The sequence below is a fragment of the Ciconia boyciana genome, chromosome 1 (assembly GCF_034638445.1).
Source record: "Ciconia boyciana chromosome 1, ASM3463844v1, whole genome shotgun sequence".
NCBI lineage: Eukaryota > Metazoa > Chordata > Aves > Ciconiiformes > Ciconiidae > Ciconia > Ciconia boyciana.
In genome coordinates this window covers 151,808,637-151,826,012 of record NC_132934.1, presented here as the reverse complement: position 1 = coordinate 151,826,012, position 17,376 = coordinate 151,808,637, and the positions used below count along the sequence as shown (strand labels likewise).

General features: G+C 45.2%; 1 protein-coding gene across 6 annotated transcripts in view; it reads right to left on the bottom strand.

Annotated features, from left to right (window-relative positions):
* The window catches only part of LIMS1 (LIM zinc finger domain containing 1), a 77,888-nt gene that overhangs the window by 54,885 nt on the left and 5,627 nt on the right, over positions 1-17,376 (bottom strand). The window contains exons 1-2 of one of the 6 annotated variants that reach the window (XM_072849792.1): positions 16,884-17,007; positions 6,252-6,465 (exon numbers count right to left, since the gene is read on the bottom strand). The exons of 2 other annotated variants lie outside the window; for them this stretch is intronic. Coding sequence is in view for 1 of the 4 variants with exons in the window: in XM_072849791.1 (XP_072705892.1) it covers positions 16,884-16,900 (17 nt within the window). In the remaining 3 variants the exon portion in view is untranslated. Of the gene's footprint in view, positions 1-6,251; positions 6,466-16,883; positions 17,154-17,376 lie in introns of those variants that run through there. 3 more of the 6 variants (XM_072849794.1, XM_072849797.1, XM_072849791.1) reach the window with 3 other exon arrangements.

Below are 17,376 nucleotides of genomic sequence, written 5' to 3'. Positions count from 1 at the left end.
ATAACGCCTGTCTGGACTTGCCCACCCGGTCAGGGCTGGACCACGGAGCAGAAGAGAGAGTTGGGGCATAAACGCCTGCCCCAACCTGAGTGAAAACTCAGAAAAACCTACTCACTGCAAAGACTAGATTTCTTTCAAGAGCCATTTGCTCGATGCCCAGATTAAGAAGCTGCACAGGATGACTTTATCTATGGCAATCCTCCGTGCAGCTACAAACTTCCAGGTTAGTGATCGACTGTAGCATTTAAAAAAAAAAAAAAAAAAATCAATAAAAAGGTTCACATTTAACGACAACACTAGAGGAATAAATTTAGGCAGCAGCAGAGGGAAAAACAAGTTATTACATATCAGAACAGCGAGGATGAGCTCGGTAAAACAGCTTAATTGTTTGGAGGGGAAAATACAGTGAGTCACTCTCTAAAATTTCAAGTGTTCTCAATACAATCTCTCACAGGACTGCAAAGTACTTTAAAGACTCAGAAAGAGACTGCAGGCTCTCCGATTCAAATATCCCACCTATGAATAACTGTTTTGATTATTGGACTTCATTCACATTAGCAGCTGGGTCCCCAGTTTGAATAAATGTATGTCTCGACATGAAACTGCCTTGAAGTTTTTTATTACATACTGGTTGGCATATTTGCATGCTGCAGAAGCAACAGAAATTATTGCCACATATGTGTAGCACTGACAACTTCCGTGCTCACCATTCGCCCTCCCACCTCACTCACCATGCTGCTTTCCTCTCCTGCCCTTCTCCCACCCTATTTTGGGAGACAGAGAAAATGAAGAGTGCAAAGACTTATATAAGAATTCATCTTCTCCAAGCAGAGGGACTTTCTAACCAACTGGAAATACATGCAACATTGCTTTCTGAAGGCCATAATAGCCTGAAGTACTTTTATTCACGAGACGGCCCTTTCTAGTGCACATGTCTGTCTGTCATGTCAGTGCAGTAACCCTCAAGAACTCCTCCACCCCTTTAGGTCAACAGCGCTGGGGTCATGCATCTGCAGAATTCATCCCAGCATCTCATCCAGCTCCCCTTCCGTCACCCAGGTGGATTGCCGGTCCCTGCCCACCCTCCCATCCTTCCTCAGCACCCTCCTCCTCTCACCCACGGGCTTATCCAGGGACCTATTTTCCATATCAGCGCTTTGACAGTAGTGCAGCAGGAAGGTGCGGCATCACGTGCAGCAACAGAGAGGCAGGAGTGTGTGCTGCGTGTTTAAGCCGGTAAGAAGCAAAAGGATACCCTTCGGAAGATAAAACCAAAAAACTTATCTGTAATCACTCACCATTAAAGTCTCGTGTTTGACCTTACAAGCATAAAGCTTTGGTGTAATTCCTACCAGCAATCACTAGAAGTACCAGTTCGTACAAAGTCAGTACACATACTGCACATATTTTAAAGCTCTTGCAATTAATTCTGTTTTATGTGACAGTAGCTATGCAATAACTTTCCAAGCTGGCACCATCAATTTGCAGCCCGTCTGCCAGCCAGGCTGGGGGGCTCTGAAAGCGCTGGCTGGGTACGCAGCTAGACAGGGGATGTCCATCTGTCCATCCGTCCCACTCCTTTTCCCTACTCCTTGGCCTGAGTGTTTACACCAGGCGGTGCAAAGGGGAGCGACTCGCTTCCCCTGGGCCGGCCGCTCGCGTGGGCGCCCACGCGGTGGCCGTTAGCAGGAACCCACGTTTGTAACTCCAAACAAGGCGAAGCTGCAGCTTCACCTGAGGCTCGTCCAGCTGCCACCGGGAGCAGGACCCCGCTGCCGCGCCCCACCGGAGCCTGTCCTCCGAAGCGCCTTGGCAAGCTCCTGCTTTTTCGTTTTCAGAGAGGGTGGGGAAGCACTGCTCCAAGGGAAAAGGAGCGGCAGGACAGAGGAATCCGGGCCCGGAGGCACAGCGGGGCGGACTGGTAGGGATGCCGCCTGAGTCACCTCGCCGCCACGTTTACTGCTCCCCGCCAGCCCTGCCAATTTCGGCACCACGCTCGCTCCCCTCCCCGCCTCAGTCACCCTGCTGCCAGCTGCGTCCCTTCGCCCTTCCTTCTCTTACCCAGACTCAATAAATAGAGCATCAGATACCAGGCATTTCACTTTAGGAGAAGAAAACAGCTCTTTTGCCTGCACTGGGAAACCAACCAGCTCCCACTCAAATCAAAAGGAAGAGATCACGTGGATGCATTTCAATTAATTGCACTGGAGAGGCAGGCTGCAAGCACGCTTCCCCTCCAGCCAGACTCCTTCATTCACGTCTTCTCTTGGAGAAGGGGAGGTATTCAGCTGAGTTACCTGGGGGATTAATTTCATTACACAGCGTCTAAAAGCTGGGAGGAGGCTGTACTTGTGGAGGGCTGAATTTAGCAGAGCCATAATCGGGGGCAAATAAGGGGAAAAAAGAAAGAACTGATTTTCCATCTGCTAGAGCTGTGGTCTCCAAACTATTTTGATCACCCCTCTCAGTAAAAACGCTTGAGCGCGCACCCCCAATATATGTATATTTATAGATTATGTGCGTGTACTACTGAAGTCCTAATATTTTCTTCCCGCACCCCAATGCATCGTCCTGTGCACGCACACCCCTTTGGAGACCGCTGTGCCAGATAACATGGTGACAGTGGACGCTTGGTGCCAGAAGCGGGACGCATATCAACAGCGAGCAGACAACTGCTGAAACCCAAGCGCTCAGTCTGATGCCAGCTGAAGAGATTTACAGACAAACGATGAAGCAGATAGGAAATGAAGACTAGAGTGGGGTAGCAGGAGGTTGTACCTTTGCATGCCCCCTCTTCCCTTTTTTATTTCACCTAGTCTTCTCCGAAATGTTCGTCCAAGCCCCTCCACAGCCTGCTCTCCTTGGCGGGGACTAAAATAAGGATCACATCAAGTCTCACCCTTCTGCAGTTATACCTGTGCAGGAAGCCACCACAAGCAAAAATCCTGCTTGTGAGCTCTGCTGGGAGAAGGTTAATGGCAAGAACGAAGGGCACATGAACAGCCAGAGAAATGCATTTGTTCACACATGAAGACTGCAGTGATTTAAGAGCTTTTTCAGATTGACTTGGATAAACTGGGATAACCATCTGCATTTGAATTTAAAGGAGATGATTTTTTAGGTTTAATTTCAAGTATGATCCCGTGTACAACTCAGCACTGATTCAAGAGGGATATGGATACATCAACTGTCTTCTGCTCCCTGGTATCAGCCCATCATGCAACCTCTTATGCCAGTACCACCATCAAATACTCCAGGGCAACTCTCAGGTAGCATACATCTCAGGAAGCAAAAAGAAAACAAAAAGAAACATAACCAAAAGCAAAACAGCACAAGGCTTCTTTGGAGCAGGTGGGTGTGGTATTTCTCAGAGATTTTTTCCCGTAAAAGTAATTTTTAAAGCCTCTGTGGACACACACCCTTCATGAAAGAATGTGAAGAAGGAGCATTCACAAGGATCCTAGAAGCAATCTAAATATGGGTCACATATGAAGTGTGTTATGCATATAAATAATCAAGTCCAGATAAAGAATTACTATCATGGCGTACCCTTAACAAGCAGTTAAAAACAGAGATCTAAAGTCAGTACTAATCTGCAATTTTTTTTGGCACGTCATTTATGCCTCCTCTGACAACAGGCATTCCCATTTCTACTTCCATTTACTTCTAACTGCTAAAAAAATAGCAAGTCATGAAGTTCAGTAGCACATCAAGTACTCAGCATATAAATAAATAGAAATATTAACATCAGGTGTGAGGTAAGGTACAGGTCACTTTTATTTGTGTGGAAAATAGGGCAAATGTAGAAGAATAAGGGTGGTACCAGAACTCATATTAGAATTATAAGCTTATTTTTTCCCTTAATTCGTTCCTTTACAGTAAGTTACACGCTTATAATAACAATAGGAATAGATGAGGAAAACATAAGCCCTAGAAGGAAATGTGCTTTAACCTGGAACTTCCATAAACACTCAAAACTTATGAAGAACTCATTTGAAAATACTGCTGCCATACAGCTCCAAAAAAACCTGATGTACTTCTTTCAGACTAATCATCACCACCCTAATCTGAACATAAGATTTAGCAGAAGAAACCGAAATCCCCAGATGTTGTTCCTAACAAAAAGTAATTTTGTGTATTAGATATTCCAATAATAGAAAGAAGTTACTTCCAAAATTTACTTTCTTGCTTTCTAAGTAATACAGAGCTGCAAGGATGCCAAGTTATTTTGAACACAGCCCATACCAGAATTCATTCAGGACAGAAAAAAAAGTGCCAGCCTAAGGCATCTTTATTTTACCACCATTTTTAGATTGTGGCAATGCCAATAACATACAATTATCAATCTTGATGTATGAAAAAGAGTACCAAATTCATTTTTAAAAAGTTACTTTGCTTGTCTAGCAGACACCTTTTTTGGTAGCTCTGATCTGCTACTGAAAAACGAGGCATCAGTCCAAAGTAAAGAGTCAGCCTAGGGGGAAAAAAAAAAAAAGGTCTTTGAATAATACTAAAAAAATTTTCCACTAGTTCTTTTGACAGAAAGAAAAAGAGGAAGAAAAGCATTTTCATCTGAAACCACACATGGTAAAACAATTTGGGTTCCCTCAACTTAAGGGGGGGGGGGAGGGGGAATGCAGAGGAAGTTTTTATTTTAAGAAAAAAATACCAAAACCCTAGACAAAACTGCGCTCAGCAGCTGGGAGCTCGGCCGCGGGAGTCCATCTCCCTGCAGCATCTCCCACGCGCCCTGGGTACCACCCCATCGCTGCGGGGGGGCTACAGCCCTGCCACGCTGCGACCTGTGAGCAGGGGCGATCAGCAGAAAAGCAGAGGCTTTTTGTCATCTTTCGTTCCCACGTGACTTCAAACATAACACCCGGGAAGAGACAGTCGGCCAGACTGCGGCCGATGAAACCCACTACTTAATGCTGGTGTCTGCTGCAACTGGAGGTTTAAGAGACACATTTTTGACTACTTTTTGTTTATGTAAGAGCTTCAAAATATACTGGGCAGTTACAGCAATCTGAAAAGACACTTCCCATCCTAAATGCTTAAAATGAAAACAAAGATGGGTGAAAAAGAGAATTCAGTAAAAGACGTGATTTGGGGCACGTACTCTTGATTTATTTCAAATCTTATCTTTCACGCTGCACCCCTGGCTGCTCTTCTGAGTCACTTCAAGTTACTTAAACTTCTTGCAATCACTGCAGGTGAAGCGGTTCAGATGGGATTTGGGCGAGCCTGTGCCAGGAACCTTTGCCCCCACGCAGGAGCGACTGCGGGCGCGTTTTCCAGCAGGACCACCCCGGGAAGAGACACCCGCAGGAAGCGGGGACAGAGGCGGCAATGAGCAGGACAGCTCGGGTAGAAAAAGCTGGTGCAGTAAGAGAAGACTTCAGATGACCGAGGGTGGGAGGGAGGGGAAGGCAATTGCCAGCCACAGCCTGCAACGGGAAACAATGAAGTTTCACCCTGGAAAGCCCAACATCCCACCAAGTCCCAATATGTTCCAGATTTATTAGTGGTTAGCAGTAAATGCTTGAAAAGAAAGCACAAGAATTCCAGTAAATGGATTCAAGACAGTAATGCAGCCAGAGAAGATGATATACACCGGAATATGAAATATATTATGTGAAATGGAAGCGAGACCAAGGGGAGCACCTTCAAAAAGATGGCTGGGGAAATATATCTGAACTTCTGCTGAAATGAATGGGAACGGCTTCAGATGCTCAGCGGTTCCAAAAATGGGAGTTGTAACCCAGTGCCTCCTCTTCCTGGAATCATTCCAGAAAAGCAGCTTTTAGAGTATTCAGATTCAAATTATCTTAAACTATCCTGTAACTAAAACTTGGAATTAAATCTGATTTCCACGAAGAACATGTTCAAAGTGGGCCAAAGTTCCTTTAAATTCTGGTCTCTCCATGTCCTGACTTTCAGCCTACAGATGCCAAAAGATATTAAAAATAAAAACAAAAAAGAAATCAGCCCTCAGCTTTAACCACCAGTGCCAGGAACCATGGATCAGCAATTAGATACTGGAAGTAAAAGGCAAAAGGGAAGAAAGACAAATGAAGGATAAAACTTTCCTTGTGGTCATACCAGCCACAGGATTTCCCACTGAATTCCTTTCAGCTATGGAGAGCTTCATTAATACATTATTTGTACTTGGATAAAGTGCAAGAGAAATGCATATTTTTAATGAAATCTTAAGAAATGTAGATAGGCCAACCATGCCAAATAGCACCTACCTTCCCAAAGGGAGGGATGAACGTCACTGCGGGGACTCTGCTACGCTACCATCACCCTCCGAACTGGAGCCGGAGGAGAACACCGCGCTTTTGGGTTCAGAGCAATGTCCTCTGCTCAAGGGGGAGGAGGTTGCTTTATCCTCAGGCCAGCATTAATGTCTGTTACATTGCTCAAAGGCACCTTCCCAAACACAGAATAATCAGTCCAATCAACCTATAAATGAGGGTATAAAAACAAAGGGTTTGTAAAACAGACACCACTAAGGAACAACAGAGACTGTTTTTTCCCCCTAAGGCAGGAGATGGATGCCAGCTCAAGAGCATCTCATTGCCGCTGTTGATGCCGCTGTTCTTACGAAAAGACATTTGGCAAAGCAAAGGCTTCTTTGGTTTGTTGCTTGTGTGTGTTTGCTTTTCAGCTCTCTTTTTCCCAAACAAACAAGGACAAAAAGAAACTCTGTATACCATTCCTGGCCCTGCTCCCTGACCTTCAGCAAGCTGCAATATCCTTGAAATCGCAGTTCAGAGACACAGCTTATGCATAGCTTGTTTCACGCTTCTCAGGTGGGATCAAACACGCTGCAGCAGTGTGCTGCAGAGTACCAGTCCACTACAAACTCTCCTACCCAGATCAGCTATTTTTTTTAAATATTGGCAGGCGACCTCTCCTGGTATAAAACCTACTGACATGAAGTTATCACCAGTCTTCCCACAGCTGGCATAAACTCCAGTAACTGTGCTGTGTGCTCTGCCCAATTCTACACAAATACTGTTAGCGCCTGTGCCTGACCACGTTTGTCCCACTGAGCAGCATCGCACATGGGTGTAAGCCCAGTGCTCAGCTACGCTTATCTTACACATAATGTGTGTCTCTGAATGTCACCGGCAATTTTTTCTTTCAGAAACTGGGATAGGAATCAGAGTCGCTTAGAGCACAAATGACATCTGCCAGTACTGTTAACTGGAATAAAACATACTTAAAAATGCTAGCCTGTACTTTTATGGCAACATTTCAAATGTCAAGGCCACACACAACGTGCTAAAAGTCTGGATTCCCACCTGGATGACCCATCGGAGAGCATCACCATTATAACTCTCCCTCAGAAAAAGATTTAGAGGACAGATAACTTGTAATATATATGAAGCTAGGAATTTTTTCCAATTATTAGGCAAAACCCAAGTTTTTAAACCTCTCAAGTAGATGCCACTTTTTCACGCTCAGTCGCCTTCCACTCTTCGGGAGTGCTTGGGGAGAGGCCGAGCAAGATCTGGCATCCCTCCAGAAGAGCAGCGAGGAATTCCTGGATTTCCACCCAACCCTCTGACCAGCGATGCAGGTGAAACACTAACCAGCATATGGACTCTAAGCTGGTCAAGTCACTTTTTGGAAGATCCTTTTCTCCTCTGCTCCCACAGCTAAACCTTGCCACCACCATACCTGCGAGGCTGGACCGCAAGAGCAGCCCCGGGCGGAGGCTGGACCCACCACTGCCCCTTTCCAGGCAGCAGGACCCCGAGCTGAGAGCAGAGACCAGGACGGACCGAGGCACTTCACGGCCCTGCTCCTGCCGAAGACTGCATGGCCACAAAACAAGCCTGGGGGAAGGAGACCTTTCTAAAAATCCCCTTGCAGCAGAGACATCCTCCTCATTTTATTGGCTTTTAGCAATCCTTGTAATCAAAGCGCTCCCTCTCCCACCCCCTTGCCTTTGGGGATGCTACAATGGGAATACTGCAGAGAGGAAGCAAGAGTAGTCCAAGCATCCGTTTAATACCACATTTGGTTGTCACTGTTGCTGCCAGGGTGGCAAATCTTCTGGTCTAACATTGCCTTGCAACTGTCCCCTTCAGAAGGTGGCTTTTCCACATGTATTTATGAAGGAGATAGTAACAGTTAGCTATGAGCAGCCTGACCTGGTCCTCAGCATTCAGCAGAAATCACCAGCATAAATTAATTAGGAACATAAATGCAACGCAACACACATACAGATTATGGTTTCAGCAACTTAGCGGATAAATCATTATTGTTGTCCAGAATCAAATCTGGTTCACAGGGAGTGGGGGATGATACCAAATGAACAGAAATCCTGTTTTTACCATTCAATCCCAATGTGCTGTTCTTAATGTCATTGAAAAGCACTGGTATAATGCAAAGTAACACAAGAAATGTTCAGCAAGCAGTTCAAATAAAACAGACACCTTATAATGTCCAAGTCACTGCGGTTTCTAAGTGTTATCTTCATGTTCTTTCCCTCCTTCCTTCCTTCTTTACCCTCTTCAGTACCGAAGTGCCTCCCTTCAGGTGTTTCAGAGCCCTGCTGCTTGTGGGATGCACCGTAAGTGATTAAAATCCCTTTGGTCAAGCTGATGTATCAATGCTGCCTTCCCTGCTGCTATTTTATTCACGTACATCATTCACGAAGCAGTGCTACAAGGCGCAGCACCTCTCCCCTGCCCTCCCTTTCTCAAAGGGGAGTTCTGGCTTTGTCAAAATTTAAATACTGCAAAATGCCACCAGTCCGTGGCTCCCGTTCACAAACGCAACACCCTCGATGTAAAACTCAGTCCCCAGAGCTCATCCGAGGATCCATTATGGCTCCTGTGAACGGGCACCTCCTTCTCGCTTACCCATCCATAACCATTTCGTTGGCACTGAGGCTGAAAGAACGATGCGCAGGTCACCAGCCAAGTGGCTCCCGGGTTAAAATGTAAATTAAATTCTATCAGTTAGCGCTACACTGGGTTAATATGCAACTTTTTAATACTCCGCTGCATAAGACTGAAACTGAACTGTCATTTGGGTGCCGACGTTCTGAGCAAGCAGACCTGCGCCGACTCGCTTTTCGTAGCCTGCAGGTCCAGACTTTCATTTTCTCTCTGACATTTACATTTGCATGACGGTTTGCCAAACTATGCGAACCCAATTATGGCAACAAAAGGGCGTTGCCAAGATCTGTTGAAAAATGCTGTAAATAAAACTATAGGGTCATATAGTGCAACAGTCACTTTTTAATTAAATTCAGGTCTTTTGTATGAAAAAAAAAAAGCTGAAGCAGCCTATTTACTAGTTATAAGCATGACATAAATTATACAAAATATACTTTTACCAGGTGTAAAATCCAACCTACAACATCTTCAATTGAAGGCATTTATCTGTGGGCACAGGGATGTGACACTGGGCAGGCATGCCATACCCATGTATCTAACAAGCAGCTGCTCTTTAAACATGAGAAACGATAGATTAGGAAAATATCCTTCCAAGCTGTAACTGTTATGAGACCAACCTTACTGTACCACCTGGACAAAACTAACTCAAAAAAGCAACAGTTTCGTCTCTACATCTGAGATGCAGAAGCAAGCTTTCAAAAAAGACAGAATTATTTTCCAAGTATTAACAGGTATTTTGCCTTATTTGGCCATTGATGTTCCCCTTACAGACCCCTGAGTCTAAACCAAGCCCCATTAAACAGAACAACAGAATTTCAATTGGCTTTGAGGAGAACTGGGAAAGACTTGCTGTAATCCATCAGCACTGAATCAGTTAATCACACTAACCTCTAGCATTTGCATGTGTTATCAGAAATGTTAAAGCAATGAGTGATCAAACATACGGCTTGAGGTATTTCTGTGTTCCTAACGACATGCAGAAGATAATCAAATGTTACCTTAAACTGGTGTGGAATTCTCTATTTACATGCATGCAATCTTGTGGAATTGTCATAGAGCTCCAGTAATGTATTTTTATTGAAGTTAATGATACACCCTCTGCAGATTTGAAAGAAACTTGATTCTGAATAAGGGAAAAATCACCTGTATTTCTGATGGGTAATCATTTTAACCTTTATTATAGAAGCTGGCAAAAAGATAAATCAGGACAACCATTTTTTAATCAAAACTTTTTTTTTTTTTCTTTTTGGGGAGTTTATTTTCTCCATTAGAAAGTCAGTTCCTGTCTAGGCTACAAAACTCTCACCTGACTGAAAAGCTATTAACGTGGCAACAGCAACAGCAAGTGGGATGTCACAGTAAAACCTTAGGGCTTATTCACAGATGGTTTTGTACCAGGACAAATTGATAGCCGTTCCCAACAAGCATGCCCCAAATATTCCAGATATAGGAGTGAGGAAAGACAAAACTGACATTTTTAGAGTTAAAAATAAATAAAAAGGGGCGGCGAGGGGGGGAGAATATTCTTAAAACCTGTTCCTCAGGTATTTCCATATCACTGTCAAGCAGCAAAAAAGGAAGTAACCCCCACGTTTTAAAATACCTCTGCAAAAGCTGCTCTAGTTAAAAAAATGCTAAAGGCAGCTGGTGGTCCATCTCATTTCCCTCTTGACACGGCAATGCAGACAAACCTTTTTTGAATCACGCTCCTCCAATTTTGAGAGGCAGACACATTTCTTCCCCTGTAGAAGACACTTCTGTATTCTTAGAAAACACTCCTGTATTCTTGGAAAAAAAATGTGGGGCAATTTAATCTTCATCCTCCCTGGGTTGCTGGCCTCACCTCCCAAAAGATACAGCCAGAGGGGTGATGCAGACAGCGACTCTGCAGAGAGAGCTCAAGAGAAGCAAGCAGTAGCATGTTGGCCAGCTAGCTAGAAATGACCTCAGTTTGGCTCTTCATAACTAATGAATAAGCAAACAATTCCTGACTTCAGCTGCAGTTTCCTCTCTTCTGCCCCCCGTACACAAGTTATTACTGCAGTCGGTTCATAGCGTGGCCTCATGCCGCTGAAGAGGAAGAGCAAGCCACTGCTGTGGTTCAGGTTGATGAAGCATTGAAGATGTCCTCTATAAAAGCACACATTTGTTAGCACAGAAAACACATATTTACAGAAGCAAAGCAACAGGATACAGCAGAGCTGTTAGAAAATTAAACATCCTAGCATGCCACGATAAGGTAATGTAAGATGATAAAGTACGTAAGAAAAAAAAAAATTCTTCTGGTGTTGAGAAAAGACGGGAGAGGTGGCATCACCACCTGGTGAGGTTGCCAGGAGGGTACCCACGCCCACGCCACCGTGCGGGCTGCTGCCATGCGTCTGGACATCCCCAGATGCTGCCACTGTTTCTCTCAACTCCTTTGTTACTTAGAGCAAATTTTGCATTTCAGTGCAAATGCCATCGGGACAGGCCTGGCGGGAGGGTCTGGAGATCCCAGCTGTAACTTTTATCGCTCACCAAGCAGCCATTTTGCACGCCTGCCCCAGCTGCACCGTGCCGTGCCACCGGCTTCTCTTTGGGTACGGGCAGCATCATCCTGCCAAGGGGCAGCTGCAACTTTCCAGCATCCAGGGAGAAAAATGCTAGTAATGACAATTTGTGAAGGCAACAGGCAGAACTGAAGCAGCCCTTGCCACAGCGCTTTTGATGCCGTACCGTCATCCACTGAGGTTTTAAAATGTTAGCAATTCTTGCTGATGCATTTCTTGCTTGGGAAGGAAGACTTCAGTAGAGGCATCCTGCGTTTGTTTATATACCTGACCAGGCAATTGCTAGTAATATTTTGGAGACAACATCCTATTGCAACACCTGCTTGTCCACAATGAACAGAGTTATGGAATAATTTATGGCAGAATCACTTAAACAAAAACAAAACCATTCTACATTTTCTCCTGCCACTCTTTTACCTGTTTGGTTGGTTTAAATGCTTCACATGCCGTGACACAGGTATCTCTTAAGAAAGCTTATAAAGAGAATACAGTAGCACGGATGCTCAACACTCACGTGAGCCATGGACAACAAGGGTGAACCCAGGCACTGTTACTGGGGACGCGTGACGTGCCAGCTCCATGCATTTGAGCTCCTGGCCCCAAGGAAATGAAAACTTAAACTCATAACTTGACCCGAGTGAACTCAGAAATTTAACTCAAGTGCTCTGTGTGATCAGGACTATATTGACTTCAGACTAAATAAATTAATCCAATTATTTTTACTTAGACACATTTCATTTATGAATTTCCAAAAAACGTATGTCCTTTCTGTAAATTTTTAATGTTCACTTTAAGGTAAGAATATTTGAGACAAATATTATGAGCTCCTTGTCCTCCCTGATTTCTGTCAATATCATAAGGAAAAAAGCAAATGAAACAGAGTTTTTAGTAAATGCAATTCTGTTAATCCTTGCAACATTTCCACTCAAGCACTAATAAAAATTCACACTACAATCTGAAATATTAGATATTGATGGCACAGAGACTTTTCTGGGGCTTTTTGAACTTCATATCAACATGAACTTTAGATGAACTTCAGACATTTCCGTAGAATGCAGAACAATGTATTTTTAGTGTGATGAACTAAGAATTTCCTTCTATTTCAGGTAGACCCTGCCTCTCTCTTGCATCCCCAAGACCAGCTACAAGAATATTATTATTTAAACCATGAACACAGAGTGGATAAATTAGTTTTTCCAAGTTTGATGGAAAACCTTTTGATCTGGAACTAAGGCCCTGCTCATTCTGCACACACTTGCATGAAAAGGGATTAACGGTGTGTTAGAAAATCTGGACTCAGCAGTTTTTCACTATATTCTCCCCCCACTGTGACAGGGAGAATTGGTAAATATCTGTAATGCAAACCAAACAAGGAGCATTACTCAACACAGGAGAGAAAAATCCCTCTGCTTAACATTAGTACCATGAACATCCTTCATGCCTACACAGGTGGGATGCCAGAAGAGAGCTTTCAGTGGCGTGGTTCCTCCGGCAGGATGGAGCCCTTCTGCCCCCAGAAGACCTCCCAACGCCACGTTGCCACCACCCAACTCGTCCAAGCGATGGCTGCGACGGCCGTGGCAGCTCTGCTGGGCACAAAATGATTTACAACCCAGCATCTTCCCCATCACTTCCCTTCTGCGGACTCTGGCACTTATTTTTGTATGTGCCTGGAAGTCACACTGCTGCACATCTTAAACTGCGCATTTATGGACTTAACGGAAAATCTATTATGTCAGTCAAACCACTACACAGCTACTCAGCCACACGTTACCAAAATCCATCAGGTAATAATGACCAAACCACTTTTACCTCAAATGACACAAAATGCTCATTTCGTAATTCTGCCTACCTTGGGAATCTCTCCATGCTGAAACTGCTCTGAAAAGACATTGATATCATGCAACAGCATTAAACTCCTTGAATATCTCTCTTAAATACAGGTTCACAAAGCTATTTATAGACGACTACATCACCCATGGTGAGCAGAAAGCTTTCTCGTGAAACCTGAGCAATAACGCAATATTACTGTTCCTGGATCCTCTGCAGTTTTATCATGTTCTAGTAATTTTCCCAAGGGTAATGTCAAGGATCCTCTTAACTGTACTGTTTACCCATCTCTGCATGGTAATAATAAAAGTATTGATTTTCACATTTGTGACTCAGATTCAGTTCAACACAAGAAATCCAAATTATTTCCCCCTTGCAGTGTATCAGATAAGCAATCGCAAGCACAAAGAGCTCCACCTGCGTCAAAATGAAGCAGCATCATTAATACATGACTCCTAAAATAGCACTTCATTTTCTCTGTGCTTTTCAAAACGAAGCCCTGGTCCAGCAGCAGATTTAATGCAGGCTGGGGAAGGGACGGGTCTGAAGAGCAGCGTCCGCTGGGTGAGGTTTGCCTCGGATGTGAGCCAACGCCGAGGAGCATCCTGCCTTCCCTTGAGAACAGTGCTGGGATCTGCACCGACCCAGCCAGAGCCGGGCGCATCGAACACCCCCCACCGCTGAAAACCCTCGGACCCTCTCCAGGCCCCACTGGAGAGGTCAGGGCGATCATTCCCATCCTGCATGCGACAACAAGGAAAACACGGCTTTCAGTCTTAGACAAAGATTGGAAACTCTGACCTTTGGGCTTACACCGTACGTAGCCACCGGGAATATTTTATCCCTCCTCCCTTGCTTCATCTGACTGCAAAGCTATGGCACAACTCACCCCCCCGCCGCCCCGGTCGTACCCCAAAGCTAAACTCAGCCTGGCGACCGGGCGGCTTTGTGCCACCGCCCGAAGACATCCAGCTCCCAGCGTGGCATCGAGCAGGGCTGAGCGACGCCATTTCACAGGGGACGTCGTGCCAGCGGGATGCCCGGGGAGAAGGGGAGCCTTCTCTCTTCGAGAAAAGAGAAACTGTAACTGCTGGAGGTTTCAACAGAGGGGGATTCATCCCAGGGCTGCGAGCCCATCGGTTTCCCCCAGAGACCGTCCTGGCTCTATGGGTTTCTTTTATATTTTTTTTTAAATGCGAACCTGAAACAGTTCTTCAGTGTTTGAACGAGCAGGAAATCAGCCAAAAGAATAAGCCCCACCGGCCTTTAGATTATTTCAAACAATTAACAATAAGCTGCTATTCTTTGATATAATTATAGAAATCACACTTCTTTGACGCATGACAGCTAACGAGCACGCTGAAGGGGCAAAAGGAGACAGATTTTTTTCCTGGGACATAAGTGCTTTTCTAAATAACACCTACCCTGAGGACCATATTTATACAACCATTTCAACAAGCAAGACTTTTGAAAGTCCACTATAATCCACTGACGAGAAAAGATCAAAGAAACTAACAGGAAGGCCAGGATACAATCAAAATATTTGATCAGTGAGAGGTTTCTTATCTGAGTGATAAACTGGAGGGCATTTCAGTGGGAGCTGTGGGAGGAGAAGCCGCCGTGAACACCCGGAGCCCAAGGGGGAATCTTCCCCTCGTGCCCCACCGCCGTCCTGCCATCCCTCCCTGCACGGGACACCGCCGGCGCCCGCCGTCCCATCATTTTCGGTGCAGCTACGTTAAACAACCAAGGGTGGAAATTTTATTTGTTCTCCTAAATCCCACCACCTCCCCTGCCAAAGTTAAATATTTAGCCTTGGGTTAAACTAAATGGATTTTTTTTCCCTTCCTTTTAAAACAAAAAGTCCCACGATCCCCGCGTGACCCCGGTGGGAGGACAGAGGGAGGCAGCGAGACCCCGCCGCGCACCCAGAGCCCACTGAGTGTCAGCTCGCTGAATGGCAGAGATGGGTACAATGAGCTTTTCATTACTTCCTTTTCCTTTTTTTTTTTTTTTTTTAAAAGAACAAGAGAATAGCTACCAGGATTTTCCGATTTTCCTCCTCACACTTTTTTTTTTTTTTAATGTTTGCCAAGTATGTATTTAAGAGCTACATATCTGGATGCAACTCACTTCGATAGTTTAATTTTTGAAAAAAAATACCAAATTCTCCCTTTCTTTAAAGGCTTTACTTTTACTTGTTTGTATATTCCCTAGGTTATCAGCCCATTTCCCTTGCTCTTCTGACAGCAATATACATATCCTTGTAACCAGAGAAGTATGGGAAACTCTGGAAACATCCAACTGTGTACAAACATTTAAAGCTCATATACCCTAATACTAAACACATATCTCTCTGAAATAAACATCTCCAGATGTTTTTACATATTTTTATATAGAGAGATATATATATAAGATGTGACTCAAGCACGGAAAGCCAAAAGAATGTTCTCATTTCCTGAGGCTGGCTAACAAAAAGGAAAAAATGTGAATGAAGGAACAAAGATTTCGGAAGTCAGCTTTTTCTTAACAGCAGCAGCTTTAAAATGATCCGCTTCGATTCCTTTCTCATATAGTCAGAATATTGCCTCTCTCTTGCAACTGCATTCACTTACAAAAGAAAAAAACCTTTGTTTTCTGGGATGTTTAAAAGTACTACAGAAACGTCGCACTCAAGAGGTTCCTGCCCTTCTCCTTTCAGCCCCGGTGAAGCTCACCAACGGCTCCCATCAAACCCCCCTCCCACAGCAGCCTGCCTTGTCTCCCGGTGCAGCGCTTGAGAAAAACAAGCAGCAGCCATGCGTGCCGTGACTGGCCCACAGTCGTGTCTCCGTACGGTGGGACTTAGCCGGTAAGACCTCACGGGCACACCTCTTGCTCCATTTTTTTCTTCTCGACAGTACAAGCGGGTATAAACAGCACCCAGTTCCTCTGGGACCTGAAAGCAACGGGTGAAGCAAGCCCCTGGGCACCTTCAGATCATGAAGTCGTGTCATGCCAACAAATGTTAGGTAGATTTAAACAGGCATTGATGCGTCGCTATTCTCCATGTCCTTTCTAGCTATAACCTAGGTGTCACGGGGACAGGACACGGGATCTTCTTCCTCCAAATCCTCGGAAGGTGAATTTCTGCAAACTAGTTCTGTGACAACCATGACAAAACCACTGCTGGGGTGGTTTCCCTTCAGGCAGGGCTGTAGGAGGGGACAACAAGCTGCAGAAAGAGCGTATTCAAATGTGCTTTCAACAGCAGCAAGCAAAGTTACCCAGGCGATCCTCCTTGAACACCCTGCAGGCAGGTGATCCCTGTTCCAGCGCAACGGAGCACGGACGTGCCCCTTCCCGACACGCACCTGGGACGGCCGCGGGCAGTCCCCAGCGCCGACCCAGACCCCCACCAAACACTGCTCCCTCCTTCTTTACATCCCCAGCACCCCCTCACAGGACTCCACCTTTAACACCACTCTCCAGGCCATGGCTACACGACCCAGACACAAATCCACGCTTCTGCCAAAATGGCTATTTCCATCTTTCCCACGTCCCTTCTCCCCCCCCCCCCCCCCCCAACATCACCGCCACTCACAAGATCAAGGAATCCATCCAGATAGAGACAAATTCAGGTTTAAATCTATATATCTACCAATCTCTCTCGCCATGGGTTTTCAGCCGGCTCAGTTCCCTGGTGCCGGCACAAGAGATTTTGGGGGACGGGAACGTGCGGGTCACCCTCGTCAGCTGCAGCACAACTGCACGCTTAATTAAAATGTCTCTGTACTCGCTGCCTGTGGGAAGAGCAGCTGCCCCGGCACGGCCCAGAGACGGTCTGTCCTGCTTCGTGACACTGGCCAGAGCTGGGTCTGGGAGATGACCGCTGCCGAGTGAATTTCACAGCCCACTTACCAGCAGACCCTGGCAAAAATAAATGACTTAATCCAGCACAAATGTTAGTCTCTCTGCCACAAAACACAAATCTGGCCTGCTACCAACGCAGTTCAGAAGCGCACGGTGTTCATCTGCAAAGCTACAAACTGAAATACGTGTCTATTTGCAAGCATTTCCTCACGACAGAGGATTCA